The following is a 15,998-nucleotide window of genomic DNA, read 5'->3' as shown; positions in this document are numbered from 1 at the left end:
AGACCCCCACGTTTGGGGAAGCCATCACACAGCCTATGCTGCTTCAACACAGTTACTGCCAGTGCTTACACCTCCAAAGGAAAACTGTTAGGTCAAAAGCAACTGTGTTACTGCTTAATTAAAATATGAGGTTATCAGTTGGCTAGCCTGGATACGTCACTTTTCCTATAATACAGTGGAATTTTCTCTCCTAAAAATATTCCGTGTTTTTTCAAGGTTTGCCTTCAGAAAATCTTACTGAAAGAAGCGCATAATTCTTCTACCTGAAATCTGCATGACAGCCTGGTTGCCCTTGTTTCTCAAACATCACTCTCAGTTTTCTAAGAGGAAGGTGGCCCAAAGAGAGCTTTAAATTATGTACAGAAAATATTTTCAATTAGGAAAAACCAGCCCTGAAACGGAACACACGTTGAGAACTTAACAGCGGCAAATTACCTAAAACAGTTTTGAAACATTGGACTTGGTTTTTGGATACAAATGCCCGCGATGCTCCCAGGGGAACGGCAGGCAGCTATAGCACCTCTGGGACCATGAGCCGTGACTCCTGGATCCCCGCTGTGTCCCCCCCCCAGGGGTGTAAAGCTCGTGAGCACCAAACACAGCGGGCTTCACAGCATCCCCTTCAGCTGCACATCAGATGGGCTGTCCCGCCGCCCAAGGACCACCCGTAAGTACCAAAGATCAGGGAGCTGCGTGGGAATGACGGAGAATCAGCAATTACAACAGACACCCTTCTCAGTTAAAAAAACCCCATAAAATTAAAGTTATCCCAGTACGAAGAGAACCAGCTGTGGCCTTACTCTGATGCAGCCGGCCTAGGCTGGTTGAAGAAAGATCTCCTGCCCCCAAACAGTCAAAGATCTATACAGTAACAAAGTACAAAATGAGAACACCACCAAAGAGGAAAAGCTGGTCAATATACTCGTGCTTCCACCCGAGGATCGCTTTTCTTCCACGATTTGATGATTTTACACTAAACCCGTCATTTTCTGATCTTTTTTCCCTTAAGATAACCAGATTACATTTTTTCCTTCACACTTTGTCCACATACAGTTTATTTAGCAACTGCTACGCTCCACCATTTGTATGCTAAATGAAATCCAGAGCCCCAAGGAAGAGCACCACTGAAGGCTTGGGAAATACATACCAGCAGGTACATTTGCAAATTACTATGCTGTGTGCACCTCACTGCCTTCACATAATTGCTCCTTTGCCATCGAATTCAGTTGAGTTTTCAACTTTCCCCGTGATGTACCCTTCCCCCATCTTCACATTGCCATATGCCACTTAAAAAAAAATCACTTTTCTGCCTGCCAAAAACCATACAGCCTGTTTCCCCTCATGCCAGAACCCTACTTCGTTGAAAACAGAAGAAGCTGGGATCTGCCCAGTAATACCAAAATAATCAAATCAAGTATTAAAACTTGGAATTCAAATGAACTGTCCAGGCTACTTTCACAAGCCATTTTTCTTCCAGAAAGCAGCCAAGTTGGGAGTCAAGCGCAGCCATGCCCTGCCCGCCACGGTGAAGGCTATCAATTCTGAACTTAATCAAATCTGATCTTCCCACAGCCAGGCTAGGGCTTTTTGTCTTGGCTTGTGAAAGCTTCGTGATTTCTGGAGTAAAATATATTTACAGCGCTGAGAAACAGCCTCTTTTTCCTTCCTAAAAAATCTCGTACGCTTTTTCCCCCCCCCCCAGGCCAAACGTGCCATAATCTCTTTCTGATATGTTCCTCAAAGGTTTGCGATGGAAACAAGAGTTCACTGCTGGGAATATTGTCAATGTACACTGATCTGTAATGCACAGATCCTAACTAGTTGCACGTTATTCAGTTCACATCCATTACAGTTTATAAATTAAACAGAGATGTCATTTTCTGTACAAAAAAAAATATCAATGCATATTTATGGTTTTTTTATTCAAATAGATTTTACATACATATAATCTAGAGACACAATACAAAAATCTGTATAAGTTAGGCAATGCATCACAGGAGTGACCAAAAACTCAAGACATTTACCTTGGCAAAATGACAGAACCTATTTCTGCTGGCTGAAAAAATATTAGCCTTTAATGCGTTTATTAATTTCACTAAAAGTACTTGAAATGTTTTTCCTTAGCGGTACTCATTATTCCTTTTTGTGTTTCATAGTTACTCTTATTTATTTTTTCCATTTTGTTTTTACACCAAGGAGACTGCAGTCAAATAACACTCAGCAACTCATTTCCTCTCTTTGGACTGAAAAATTAAACAGATACTAAATTATGACAGTGAATTTAGAAAGGAGGGCTCCAAGGGCTTGAAAGAACATGTCTGAGATAATATGATGCTTCTAAGAATATTGCAATCACATCCAAGCAATCACCGAAGCGTGCCATGTAACTACCTCCTCAGCTAATATGCTTTTTTCTCCGTGATGACTAATCATGTTCTATTAAACAGCGGTAATGCTGGAAGAACTCAACTATACAAGTGTAATGAAGCCAGTATTCTCCCCGGACAGATTAGCTACAACTGATTTGACACATACCATCATAGGAGCTTCAAACCTGACAAACTCTGTGCTTGCTTCTGATTTATGCCGTCAAGCTCTTCAGAGAAGAGAATGAAATCCAGGCGTCGTGTTTGGTAGAGGTGAAATGTACTGATGTGCTTAACTGTCAATTATGGAAAGTCACCATCTCTCCTTCCTTCTCCTCTCGCTCGCCTCTCCCTCCGCCCCTTCCCTCCACGCTCGGGAAGCCTGCATCCCCCCCCGGGGACGACCGCTCTCCCATGGTCCCGGTGCCACGCGCGGTGCGTCCTGCTCGACCCACGCGCTCTCGCCCACTTGTTTCCATTCGTTCGAGAGCTGTCACTGAAACAACTGCTTTCTCTGCAGCCCCTTTTGCTCCTTCTCATCCCCTCGCGCTCTCCAGACGCGCCGTTTCCGGATGGGACAGGGATGTACCGAAGGGAAAAGGGAAAAGGAGAGTTACCAGACTCACAGAGCAGAGCTGTGATGGGGATGGAGGAATATGAGGCTGCGGATGTAATTCAGGTCAGCGAATACACGAGTGAGCTCCTCAGATGATGGTGGGCATCCTTCCGCTGCTGTTGTTCCGGTTATTGTTCTTCCTGGACAGGTTTGGAGTGGCCATGAGGACGAAGCGCTCGTCGGGGCAGCCGTACTGCAGGAGAACGTCGATGCACTCCTGGCTGGAGGCCTGCCGGGCGTAGGCCAGCGCCGTGTTCCCGTGGGCATCACGCGCCATCATGTTGACGCCGTACTGCAGGAAGAAGAGATGCGGTGTTGGAAGGCGCAGTGCCAAGAGAGCGTGAAAACGGAGGGAACGGATTTGGGACCGAGCTGTTTGAGCTTAAGCGAGGGTGGGGGAGAGGGGGAAGAGGGAGGGGTAGGACAGCCGCCTGAGAACGTGAGCGCAGCAGCACTCGGTCACATATGCAAAGGTTGCTGCGAGGAGAGAGTCTCATGTGTGGAACAAAATTTGCCACGGCAGCGTTTCAAACAGGTGCTTGGGGAATCTCTCCTTCCTCATGTCCTACGCTCTCCTTTATTTTCCATCAAGCAGCAGACAGGCAGAAACACACTTTTTTATCATGGTGCTCTCTTTTGAGAGCATGCCGGAAGGAATGTCTGGACTCAGGACATCAGCAAACTCTTTGTGGAACCCTCAGCAGTGGGCCTGGGAGGTCCTGCTGGGGGTCACAGCCCAGCCAAAGCCAACCCAGCCAGCCCCGCCCCCCCCCGGCACCAAGTACTTACCCAAATCAGGAGCTGCACTAACACCACGTTTCCTTTCCTGCACGCCAAGTGGAGGGCAGTGCGCCCATCACCGTCTCCGCAGGTCTCGTTCACCTCTTCCCGAGTCCCGTGGGCAAGGAGCAGGATGACTGTCCGCAAGTCCTCCTCGGCTGTAGCCCTCAGGAGATGCTGGCCCAGAGAAAGCTCCAGGCACTGCAGCGGGGCAAGGAAGAGCTTCTGCTCATATTTCGCACGTATCCAGAGCTCTTTTTCTTCCCTAGAGAAGCCAAAGGAGACAGGTCACTCTAACCTGGCTTCGCTGCCTCCAAACGGCGGCAGTTCAGCTACCAGGATGCCAGCAAACAGCAGCTAACAGGAAAATTATTTCCCCTTCAAAATTTTGTCATGAAAGCAACAGTACACCCACACCTTATATTTGCAGCAATATTTGTGTCCCTCACCTCACTGTCACTGAGCCATATTAATACAGCACCTGAGATCCCCCTCGGTGGGTGCCATGCCCATGGGGTCATAAGATCACAAGAGCCAGGAGGTCTTAAAAAACCCTGGGCTGCCCTGAGGGCTGGCAAAGAGGTCAGTGCAAGAGCCCTCGCCATCACGGAGACCAAAGGCAAAACAGGCAGCCTAGCTCCACATGAAGGTTATGTTGCAAAACTGGTACAAGAAAATGGACCAAATTTCCGTCTCTAAGCCCCGAAGTAACCAAGCACCTGGGCTTAGATTTCAGACAGAAAAGCAAGCCCTGAAAGACGCAGCCTTGCTTGCAGGGGGTGCTTTTTCCTTCTACAAGTGGAGTAGTTTCCAATGGAAAAGGCATTGGTTGGTTCCTGTGTTTGTTTTTTCAAAACGCAAACCACCAAAACCAGACTTTGAAGCACCACTTCCTCCTGATACGTCAAAGAACGATCAAAAGCTTTCTGGGTGCTATTAGGTTTCAGGAGAACAAGGACTACAAACAAGTCCCTCAACTCTCCATTAAAAAAATTACCATACAATTAAATGATCTAAGAGATCTAGCCCCAGACAAAGTCCCATTTAGAGGTACCTCAGGTAATCTGTTCAGCCTGCGAAAAATATATGCACCACCTAAGCCAGGCGACCGGTTACTGGTGACAGATTTTCTGCACCCTAGTACAAAAGGCAAAGCTGTGTTTACGCCTTTCAGCCATGTTTACACTACTCCCAGTAATCTAGTGTCAGGTTAGCCCTAATCTGTTTTTAAATACTTATGTAAACAGATCCTTCCAACAGCAAATCTGGATTAGTTTTGCATCATTTCCTGGTACATGTGGAGTGACCTTGCTTTGACCTGCCTGGATGCTTTCAGGCACAGCTTCCCAAAGCATGTGCTTCTCTGCCCTGACCACAATTTACCCTACAAACAGGTCCAGGGCTTTTTTTGTCAGAAAAAAAGTGCAAACAGAAAATTAACACAAAGAGTGCTTCGTTTAAGTCAAACCTTTGGATGACTCCTGCAAGCTGAAAGACACACCAAAAAAACATTTGGGGAGCTGCAAATTAACCTTTGATGGCAGGATCTGATAAGCAGAGTATCATTTCAGGTATTCCAGATGGAGAGGAGGAGGAAGAAAAGGACTTCTGTTACTACTGCATCTTTAATTATTATTATTTTTAATTTGTATTTTTAAGGTAAAAAACCAAACCAGAACCAGTGCCATGAGGAGGATAAAGTAACATACAATTATTTACAATCAAACAGGCATACTTGCAACACTGTAACAGTTCTACTTCCAGTATCCACCTAGAGTATCAAGAATGTTTACCAAACACCTCCTATGTTTTTTAAACATGTCTAGAGCTATTGAGAGTATAACCAATATATCCACTACACATTTAAAACGTGCCAGACTGAAAAATGAAGTGATTCAACCTGTGCTGTTCTACAACAGTGGCACACATCAGGGATTAGGGAATTTATTTCTCATATGCCCATACATCCTAAAGGCAAAATACACCTCAGACATGTAACCGATAAAACTTTTTTAGCCTAGTCAAGAACTTGCAAATGAATCCCCCCCCCCCCCCCCCTTCCCCCCACAACATCTTTTGGGTGATAGTAACTTCTGGCTCCTGTCAGAGCATTGGTTGCTGCGATTGGCCTGGCTTGAAGAGAAGTTCCCTTCTGTTTAGAAAACAAGCTGTTATACACGAGTCTCCCATATCTAATCACAATTCACCTTAAAACTGTAATGGTGATGCTATGAAGCATACCGAAACAAAGACAATAATTGCCAAGTTCAGGCGGAGGCTTTCAGAGCTGCTGGTTTACAAACGTATTGGCATGAATTTCACATTTGCTGTGCAATCGCATGGGAGCAGCACAAAAGCAATCCTGCTGCAAGAGAGCAGGATAGTCACCAACTACCCAATCCTGCTCAGATTTATCCTATTGTCTCAAAAGGCTGGGAAAAGAACAGAAAGCCCCTTTAGAAATGAACCTAGCAGGAAGGGGAGCACGCTGCCACCTGCGTTAGTGATGGAGAGGATGCAAACAGTCCTTCCTTAAGGCACTCTCCTGCAGTAAGATCAAGTAACCCATAACTGCTTTGCATTAATGCTGACTGTATGTTGTGGTCAGGATTCATCCCTTAACCAGAGGAAACCTGATGCAGAACCGGGAAGCAGCTAAGGAGACCTCGGGTCCCTCAGGAGATGCTCACTGGGGTGGCTGGCCAGAGCAGGACCCTGCAGCCGGCAGCAGGCTGGGCTACTGGGCTACGCTCACCTAAAAATTCAACCTTTGCCTGTGGTTATTTTACCTCACTTCAGTTTTCTTTTTCAGAAAACCCACCTAAATTTTCTTGACTATGTAGGGCACCAGAAGGCTCAATCCTTTAAGGCCCAGTTCTACTTTTGGAGTCACAAGAAGGGTTGTGGTGGGAACACAGCAAGCGCTACAAACAAAAATACAGGTGTTTTAAAAGCCTCAGACATTTGGGGGCAGCACGTCCCTGACATCGGCCACCGAGTGAGCTTTAGGTCTTACTCACCTGGGCACATGAAAGATACCTCAGTTGGATTTCCTGGTAGAAAGCAAAACTATTAGAGAAGCAGGAGGAAAAAAGCATGCTGGCCCACGCCTCATGGTCAGCCAAAATGTAGAGGGACTGTTTTTCCATCAGTATCTAGAAAGGCAACGTCCACAGACGTCCTCCCTACATCTCTGGCATAAAATCATTTTGTTTTGAATGGGAAGTCTTGGGGACTTTCCTGGAAGACAGCTTAAGCTCCGCTGCTCGCATTCATCTCAGAAATCCCGACAACAAGACATAAATACTGTAATTGTTGCTCTGATGCCCCAATTTCACTTCTGGGATCCACAGCTTGTCTTGGTTGAGGTTTCATTTCCCCCAAGGAAGGCCAGTCCAAGAGCAGAGTTGTCAGCAGTAGATCACTTAACCTCATTGCGGTTCCCTGGAGGACCACTGTTCACATCCCCTGTTAGCTAATGAGCTAAAAAATGAATTATTGGAGCGGTCAGCAATAAGCAGGAAGAGGAGGCACAGTGTTTCATTTCAGCCAGCACTGACATACCTTTAAATAAATCAACTGGATAAGAGTACAAGGAAATGTGAGGAAGAGCAACTAATCAGGAGAAAGACACCGAACCAATCCCTAAAAATAAAGGAAACATACATGGGCTAGTAAATATTTCCCTCCTTTTCTTCCCATAGCTGCAAAGTTGTAGCTTCCACTCTAAACGACCACCTCGATACCAGAGACTTTCAGTCGTAGTTGTCAAAGCCAAAGTAAGATTCTTCTACTGAACTTCTAAAATCCAGCAGAGTCCTTTTCTCGGGACCAGATTAAATGGTCCCAATGATACCTAGTGCTGGAGAATGTGTGAGGATGTTCCTCATGTTCTAAAATGACTTCTCTTCAGTGATCATGCTAGCCATGATTTTTTTCAACGCATATGCAGCAAGGAATTAATAGATTATAAAACTTCTAGATAAACTTAAGAGAAAGAAAAAAAAAAAAAAAGTAAGATCAGACTTGCTTTGAGGCTTTTATCTCTGAAGGTATGCATTCGAACCCAGACTGCTGATAGAAACTTCAAACCTCACTGGTTATACATGGGCCAAATACACCAGAGTAACACTGCAAGGTACTCTGCAGCACCAGGAGAGGAACGAGCCACGAAGCCTTGGCCAAAAAATACCACCAAGCTCTTTGCTCCTGCAGGAGTCTCCACCACTAGTGAACCCTGAGTTACACACAGTGGTGTGAATAATGAAACCTCTGCCATGGCAGCAATACTGTATGTAGGTAAAGGGTTATTAGAAACAGATGAAAATTTCAGTTCCCAGTTTATTTTGATCTAATTAGGTGCTTGCTTCTCAAGATAATGTCCAATTATTTAAATTACTCTGCCAGCCACATCACATCATTATTATCTGGAAACATAAATACCAGGCACTGTAAGGGGGAAGGGCTAACTAGGTAGCATGAAAGCATGCAAAAAGCAGATTTGCTTAGAGCACAGCTTTGCTCCAGGAGCTACCCTGCATTCCCCACTTGTGGATTTGCACCAGAGATGTTCATTTAGGAGCCCACTTCCTACACAGCTCGGCCCTGTAAAGTGCATCATGTGGCTCTTCCACCTCTCTTAAACACGTGAGGTTTTACACCTGGCAGATTGGAGCAGAAGCCTTGCACCACTGGTACTGACCCTCCATCCTCCTCCTCCTCGCTCCCGCTCACCTATGCCTTCAACTTCATTTGTTCCTCACATACACCCGGCAGAGAGGCATGAAAGGCAAACACGAAAAGGATGTGCAAGGTGGAAATAAAAGCCGTGTTCATATGGCAACTCAGAACTGATTGTGTAGGCAACACCATGCGGGATGGAGAGCCTGAGAACTTGCCATCAAAATTCAACAGCTCCAGCGCAAGTGCAGTCTTGCTCTTACCGAAGTGATAACAAGGATGACAAAAATTTTGTGTCACTTGCTCGTTATCTAAAATTGCTCATCATTTCTTAAAAGGCTCAACGAAATTTTGAAAGATTGCATTAAAATCGCAATTGACAGCAGGTATTCACCATGGCAGAGCATTGGTTCTCACCATCAGAAATGCCAAGCAGGCTTGGTGCAGGCATTGTGAAGTGAAGTTTTATCCTCCGTACCTCTGACAACACTAAAAAGCTCTTGAAATTTTTTATCTTTTCCTCTCCTTTCCTAAATAAAATAATTCTGTACCTGAGGAGGCCTCTAAATGGTCTCTCCAGCATTGCCATGCAGGTGCCGTGCCCATGCGTTGCCATTTGTGGTCGCTCACTGAAGTACAACCATTTAACAGTAATAACCTGGCCAGCTCACCAAGAGCCTTACCAAATTTTCTCTCCTGTTGGCCAGCCGACAAGGTTAATGCGTCTTTTCCAGGAAAATGAAGTAAATCAAACCCCCTGTACCTCCCAAACTCCCGGAGAGTCCCTGAGTAGTGTCATTAGCTTTGTGGTCCAGCGTGCATCACCTAATGGCCAGTGCTGGGCAGCTGGCTGTGCTGGGGCTTGCTGTTTAAACAAACCCCACCGTGGCGACCCTGCACGCATCCGATAAACCACATCGCTTTGGAGAGCTGGCGATGCAACGTTGGGATGGGTAAAGGAGAAACATCGGGGGAGTGGGGGGGGAGACAGGATTGAAATGTTGGGAAAGGTTCACGATGTTTTTAATTGCAACTAGCAAAGGGGGGAGAAGAAGAGAAGGCAAGAAGAAAGGGCTAGCAGCAAGGAATTTCCAAAGTGTCTTCCTGCCCCAAGCAAAGCAGGAACTGGGAGGAGAGGCATGGAAGAGGAGCTGGAAACAATATGCTGAGAAAACACAGGGGCTTCCTCTCTCTGCAGGAGAAGACCCCACTCTATTGCAAAGTAAGTGCTTAGCAGTTGACTGCTTCCTAGCATGCATGCCTTCTCTCCCCGGCTGCGTTGCTAAGGGAGAAGGCGCACAAGCCCACCGGGGATATATAGGTCCCTGGCAAACAAGAGGGCTCCAGACAGCAAACAAAGACCGATGGGTATTTATTCCTTAATTACGAAAAGCTTTTACGAAACAGGCCACTGTAAATCCCGCCTGCCGAGGAAAAGGACCAAGATTTATGTGTGCTGGGGCAAAGAGGAAATAAATATCTCTCTGGCTCCTGATCAATATTATGAGTGTTTTGCCAACCTACAGGGTGTTTTATGAGCTGTAAGGACAGAAAGGGATCATTAATAATTAAATAAAGTCAACCTATTAAGCTTATTACTTCTTACAAGTTACACATCCCTGACGGATGAAGACCAGCCCTATAGGAAAGCCGTAGATAAGCCAACCCATGTCTGGTCTTGGACTCCGGACCAGGACTCTCCCAGGCAAGCGGCGGAGTGACCCAGCCTGGAAGTGATTTAATGACTGTCTTTGCCAGGGAATTATCTGGCTGAGGACTGTGTTCAACGCACTAACAAACCTGCACGGTTTTGTCCGCTAGCAAGGAGAGACAGAGAGAGACGATTCAGTGCCATGAAAGTATGCCAAATTCAAGTTACTTCTCCTACCATCAGACAGACCTATTCAAGCAACCAAACCACAACACCAGCCCCCAAAGTCACGAATAAAGATGGTTTCCCATCAGGAGCATGTCCGAAGCCCCTTGCGCTGTCAGGGAGCTGCTTTCTGAAGCCCGCGGGTCAGGATCTTCTCCACCATTAGCTCTACTACATTTTCTAGTTTTCCTTTTATAGCTGTGTGTTTAAGGTAAAAAACCAGCCCTACTGTGCATGACGGACAGAGATCACTCAGACATGCAGAACTGCATGTGCTTCTCAAATTAATCATGTCTTGCACGACACTTACTAGTATAATCGTAATTTGGATTCAGCGGAGCTTCTCCACTTTCTTTACCTTCTCCTCAGACAGCACCCCCCTACGCAGGGCTAATATTTCTGTACTTCTAGGTTAGCCTTCCAGTGATGCCACGGAGTAACCAGCAGCTCTCCCTTAGGTGTTAAGACACCTGCAGGATTTATTACTGCACAACATTAATTACCAGCCTGGCTGAGACATCAAGGTTTACTGACTTCAGGCTTTTTAGATAAATATCCTGCAATTGTGGACTCTGATATATCACACAAAATTGCAGCAAGCTTATGTTTTCATTGCACAACACTCAATCTAGTAATTTTTAAGGTATACTTGATAAAATATATCACACCTGAGGTTTACTCCATATAAAGTAAAAGCTATGTGACATACAAAGGCAGGGAATACTGCAGATACTAGGAAAAGGCTTATTAAGTTGAGGAAAAAGATTGTAAGTGTGACAACTGTAAGCCCTGCAAGCTGGTTAAGTCTTTTCTCAATACAAATCCAAGCTTTTTTTGTTACGTACAACTATGTGAAATGAAAACAGTCCCTAGAGATTTAACAAAAAGCTTTAAGAATGCCATAAATTGTATGTTTCCACTAACTACAAAAGCCCCAGATTTTTTTTTAAGCAGCATTGGCAGCAACATTTAGGAGGAAAAAACCTTAACAATGGAGACCTCTAAGGATTTTAAACAGTTAGCTTGGGGAAAGCAATTAAAAAACCACTGCGAACAGTGGAGGAAGATGGGCTTTTGCTAAATGTGAGGACAGACCTTATGAGAATGTGGAATCCAGCAGCCATGAATGACTACTGCCTGCCACCCACCCTCTGCCGACCAACAGAAAAACTCAATAGAGCTCATGATCTGATTCCTTTCACCTAGATACTGATGTACAAGCATATAAGCAGCCACGTGAAATTTAAACCAAAACACATCACTGTTTTGGCTACCAAAAAAAAAATAAGAAGAAAAAAGAAAAAAAGAAGAAAGGCTAATAAGTGAGTTATCACTGTATGGTTCTAGATACATACATGGACTGCTTCCATTTCTTGGGTAGTCAACCTCAACACTCATACATACTAAAAATATTATTTTACATACTAAAAGAAGCTCAAAGCTGCTCTACAACAGTTGCATGGAAATACTAAGACCAAGGAGTATATTTGCTTCTTGCTTGTTTGCAGTAAATATATATATATATATATATATGTGTATCTGCAAAGATTAGTAATTGCAAAGATGTATCTAATGCATTTCATTATTCATGTGCAACCATACTTAACCTGATGTCTTAAGTGTATAAATCAAATTGCATTGTGCCGGTACCTAAACACAGACCGGAAATTTCAATTTACAATTTGATATACAGTCACTCAGGTTAGAAGATTGCATTAATTTGCAATTTGTTAACACTAATTGTCTCCTATAGGAAGGCTATACTTAATGCAATAGTATTTTAAATATAGCTCACAAAATCATTACATGCTTTCCCCCCTGTTTTTAAGGAAAGGTATGAAAATTCCATTTGAAATCAACTTTCACACAAAATGTGGCAGTAGTTTTCAACAGATAACGGAACTGAAAATGAACTATTAGGAAATGTTCTGTGGAAATGAAGGTAGTCTGTTATCTTGGTTATTGGTGTCTAAAAATCTGGCAATTTTCACCCCCAACCAGGCTTCTGCTTCCATATTCATATTAAAGGAAGCTGCTGTACAGTACTCGAAGGGTGTGTGTGCGTGTGCGCGCGCGTGACATACAAATATTTCAATGCATAAATCTCAATAATCTGTGCCAGGTGAGAGATGGAGCGAGGTAGCCAAGTGAGGTTCCCACAGACCCTGAGTAATGTGGCATGTAACAGGGACGTACATCAGCGATGTGCTTTCCAGTGGCTCCTCCCGTGATGCGACTATCACAGCGCATTAAGGATACCATAACAGTCGCTGATGTGATCTGCTTTGGAACGTATCACATCATAAACAGATGAGAGAAGAGAAATGGAGCTTTTCCTCTGCTCGTAATGCTGTAAAGTGGAGAAGTAGCATAACTATGTGTGCACCAATGCCTTATAAATAATGAGAGAGGGGGAAAGAACCCTCCAAGGTCTACCCAAAGGGCTGACAAACTTGCAGCACAGACATTAAGGAGATCTCAAATGAAAGCTTGCTTAGCGCACAAAGGAGGCTTCAATGATCCAAAATGGAAAAAAATACGTTGTGGGCTGCAGAAGGGGAACACAATCTTTACCCGAGGATCAGGACCTGGAAGAGGACAGTCTAATTACAATGCTTCACAAAGCGCTGATCCTTTGTTACCAGTAACTCCTATCGTTCGGTTTACCAGGAAAAATGAAAGTCCTTTCAGGGGGCTTTAATATTATCTTAATTCCAGCAGAAGCAGTAAGATTATACTCTTTGGAGTATTTGGAACCCACCCCCTCCCAACATTACACTGAATTTATCTAAGACATAAAAGAGAAAATACAAGTAATAAACATTGTATTTGAGCATAGACTGTGAAGAAAAACACATTTGGAGCAGTGAGGAAATAAAAACAAATGCTGGCTCTGCACAAGTCAGTAGTGGAAGGCAGGCGTGTTTGCAGCTGAAGGCCTAGAGGGCTGAGAAGCAGCCGGACCATCCCTGCGGGCAGCACTTCTGGGACCCACCTTCTTCAGATGCTGCAGGGACCTCGGCCCAGCTCTTCCCTAGTGACTTGGAACGCTCCCCTTCGCACCCCTCACTTTCCAGCATCTCCCCGTCAACAATTCCAATATACCCCATACCCTCCTCTTCCTCCCCGACACATCCTCCCTTCTCCACCAACACACCTCTGCCTGTTCCACTGCGCCACCCCTAACGGTTACTTCTTCAGCTGCTTTGGCTGCCTCTTCCATCTCACTGATGCTAAGGACTCGACAGAATTTGTTAATGTCATCAGACTCTTCCATTAGCTGCATTTTTTTAATGACTGTTCTTATTTGGCAAAGATGATGCCTGTCTTGGCAAGTTAGACCTCCCGAGGTATTCCCTCCCTTCACCGAGCGATGGGACTTCCCCCTACCTCAGCTTCAGTGGGCTGAAGGTGTTTGCTGCCTTTCTAAGCCCACAAATGATAATTAGATTAAAAAAGGCTGTTAGTACATCAGCTCACATCTCTGAAAAAGCAAGAGAGGTGAAGAATTGACTTGAGTAACTAAGACTAAAAACAGAAAAAGACTTGAGAAATCCTCAGCAGATAACATCCACAGAAATCCACGAGGTTTCCTCTACACCTAAGAAATGAAACCTCAGCTGTTAGTTTTGTTCGTGCATTTTCAACAACACAACACGTAACATTGGGCTTGCCCAAATGTGCCCCGAAAGGCGAGATTAGAAATGGACTCAGCTTTCAAAAGACACTCGAGTGCTGCTCAAGTACTGCTGAGGCATTTCTAATTGTGCACCTCTGCCTATTAATCACTTGCAAACCTTTAGGCTTTTATGATTTACAAGCCATACGGTTGGTGCTTAACAGTGGGAAACCCACATAAAACCTGACAGCAAAGAAAATCTGCACCGGAGACGCCTGCCAAAAGTGACAGCAAGTTCCACTTTGAGAGCACCTCCGGAGAGAGGTGTGCAGGGATTTCAATGCCGTGTGCCAGAATTGAAGCCAGAATTAAAGAATTACAGTCCCTTGCCCAAGCGCTCTTAGTGCCTAAAGTGCCCTCTCTCAGCCACCTCCCTGCAAATCCCTCTTCAGGACACATTTGGAAATCATTTGAAAAAGATAAAATATCCCTATACCTGTTATCAATTAGAAGAAACATGTGAATATTATTCTCTAATTTGTGACTCAATCTTAAAAGCAAAGTCACTGAAATAATTACATCGGCTCCTGAATATTTCTATTGTGCTCACAGAAATGAATAGCGGGTACGTCCTCTTCTGCCCAATATGCCCCAGGGCTGAATGTATCAATAAGTACCATCAGAGCCCTGAACGTGAACTGCCAAAAAATTGTAATTTCTGGTTTGTGGCAGCTGCAGCCCAAGGGCTGCCAAACTGATTAGTTACCTACTAATGGTCTTTGTGCAACTTGGGTTTGCGGCAAGGAGGTGGGAAGAAGGAGCAAGCCAAGGAGGATAGAAGTTGCATAGTAAACACACGGTGTTGGAGTTGTCCACTACGCAAGTGACCAACTCCCAGCCGGCCGTTGATGTACAAGTTCTAAGCCAGGATTTATGAGAGCGGCGATGTAGGCTTCTTTTTAAAACCCAGACGCAGTGCGACTTGAGTGACTAACTCCTGAAAATTGGTAATTTCCTGGTGGTTAGCAGGAGAAGGTCTGCCAATGGGAAAGCAGAAGCTGTTAATAAATTTATAGTGCGTTATATGCCAATTAGACCCCTTCAGCCCTTCAAGAGGCAGCACCACCAATCAGGTTATCATTCCACAAATGTACTCTTTAGAGCTGATCTCATCACAAATCAATCCTGCATTTAAAGTGCAATTCTCATTAGTATTACCTGGGAATGCACTTGTGAAACAATGCAAGTGGGTATTTTTCTTCTCCCCTCGAAGTGCCCTTCACCAATGCCTCGTGCACAGCTATTTACTTCTCGTACACAGTCGTGTCTGAACTCCAAATGGTAAATAATCATTCTGAATACCACATTAATTCTACATCGAACCAGATTTATTACACACGTCATACTTGGGAGTTTCACCGTCATTCACAAGCCAGCCGTGAACTTCTTGGTTAAATTACATCCTTGTATCTAACCATGCACCATGCAATATTCTATCAATACTGTTCCTCAGAGCAGATCCCTCAGCTTCCCACCCCGTGACATCCACAAGGGCTAAGACACCCAATGCTGCTTCTTTGGGCATTCAGAAAAAGGAAAAATACAGAAGCAGAGAGAAATAAATAGCTGTATGGTTTAGCGTCTTCAGCATATGTACAGATCTACCTCTGGTCACAGCTTAAACCACATCTTGGTGCTTATAGTCTACACAAGCAACACTGTGTTTTGGAAGCTTTGCCAAGCAACCTTGTCTTCATTTTCTGCTGAACAAGGCTAAAAAGAGACTTTAGTTTCAGCTTTGTAACCTATGGCAGTACAAAGATGCCTCCTGGTCAGGAACACGAGGCGACCCCAGTCACTGGGAATGCATTTTCCTTTTCTTCTCCTTCTCAAGGTAGGTTCAGATGTTGGAGAAGTGCACCCAGAAACTTGAACGAACCTTAGGTGGCCTCCACATATTTTGATTCAAAACTACTTTAAATTTGTTCTGATCAAGCTACACACTTTGTGATTTTCTCTTGCCAGCCGCCACAGCACGGGCACAAGCAGCAGTCCAATGTT

At 44.6% G+C, this 15,998-nt stretch overlaps 1 protein-coding gene across 10 annotated transcripts in view; it reads right to left on the bottom strand.

Moving 5' to 3' along the window:
• Positions 1-1,694: 1,694 nt before the first annotated feature.
• The window catches only part of AGAP1 (ArfGAP with GTPase domain, ankyrin repeat and PH domain 1), a 393,739-nt gene continuing 379,435 nt past the window's right edge, over positions 1,695-15,998 (bottom strand). For all 10 annotated transcript variants that reach the window (XM_080399845.1, XM_080399846.1, XM_080399847.1 and 7 more), the window contains 2 exons: positions 3,772-4,027; positions 1,695-3,274 (listed from right to left, as the gene is read on the bottom strand). In XM_080399845.1, the coding sequence (XP_080255971.1) occupies positions 3,071-3,274; positions 3,772-4,027 (460 nt within the window). In that variant the 3' untranslated portion in view covers positions 1,695-3,070. The remainder of the gene's footprint in view (positions 3,275-3,771; positions 4,028-15,998) is intronic.

This window comes from Falco punctatus (genome assembly GCF_963210335.1).
Source record: "Falco punctatus genome assembly, chromosome: 8".
Lineage (NCBI taxonomy): Eukaryota > Metazoa > Chordata > Aves > Falconiformes > Falconidae > Falco > Falco punctatus.
This window is presented reverse-complemented; position numbering and strand designations above follow the sequence as displayed.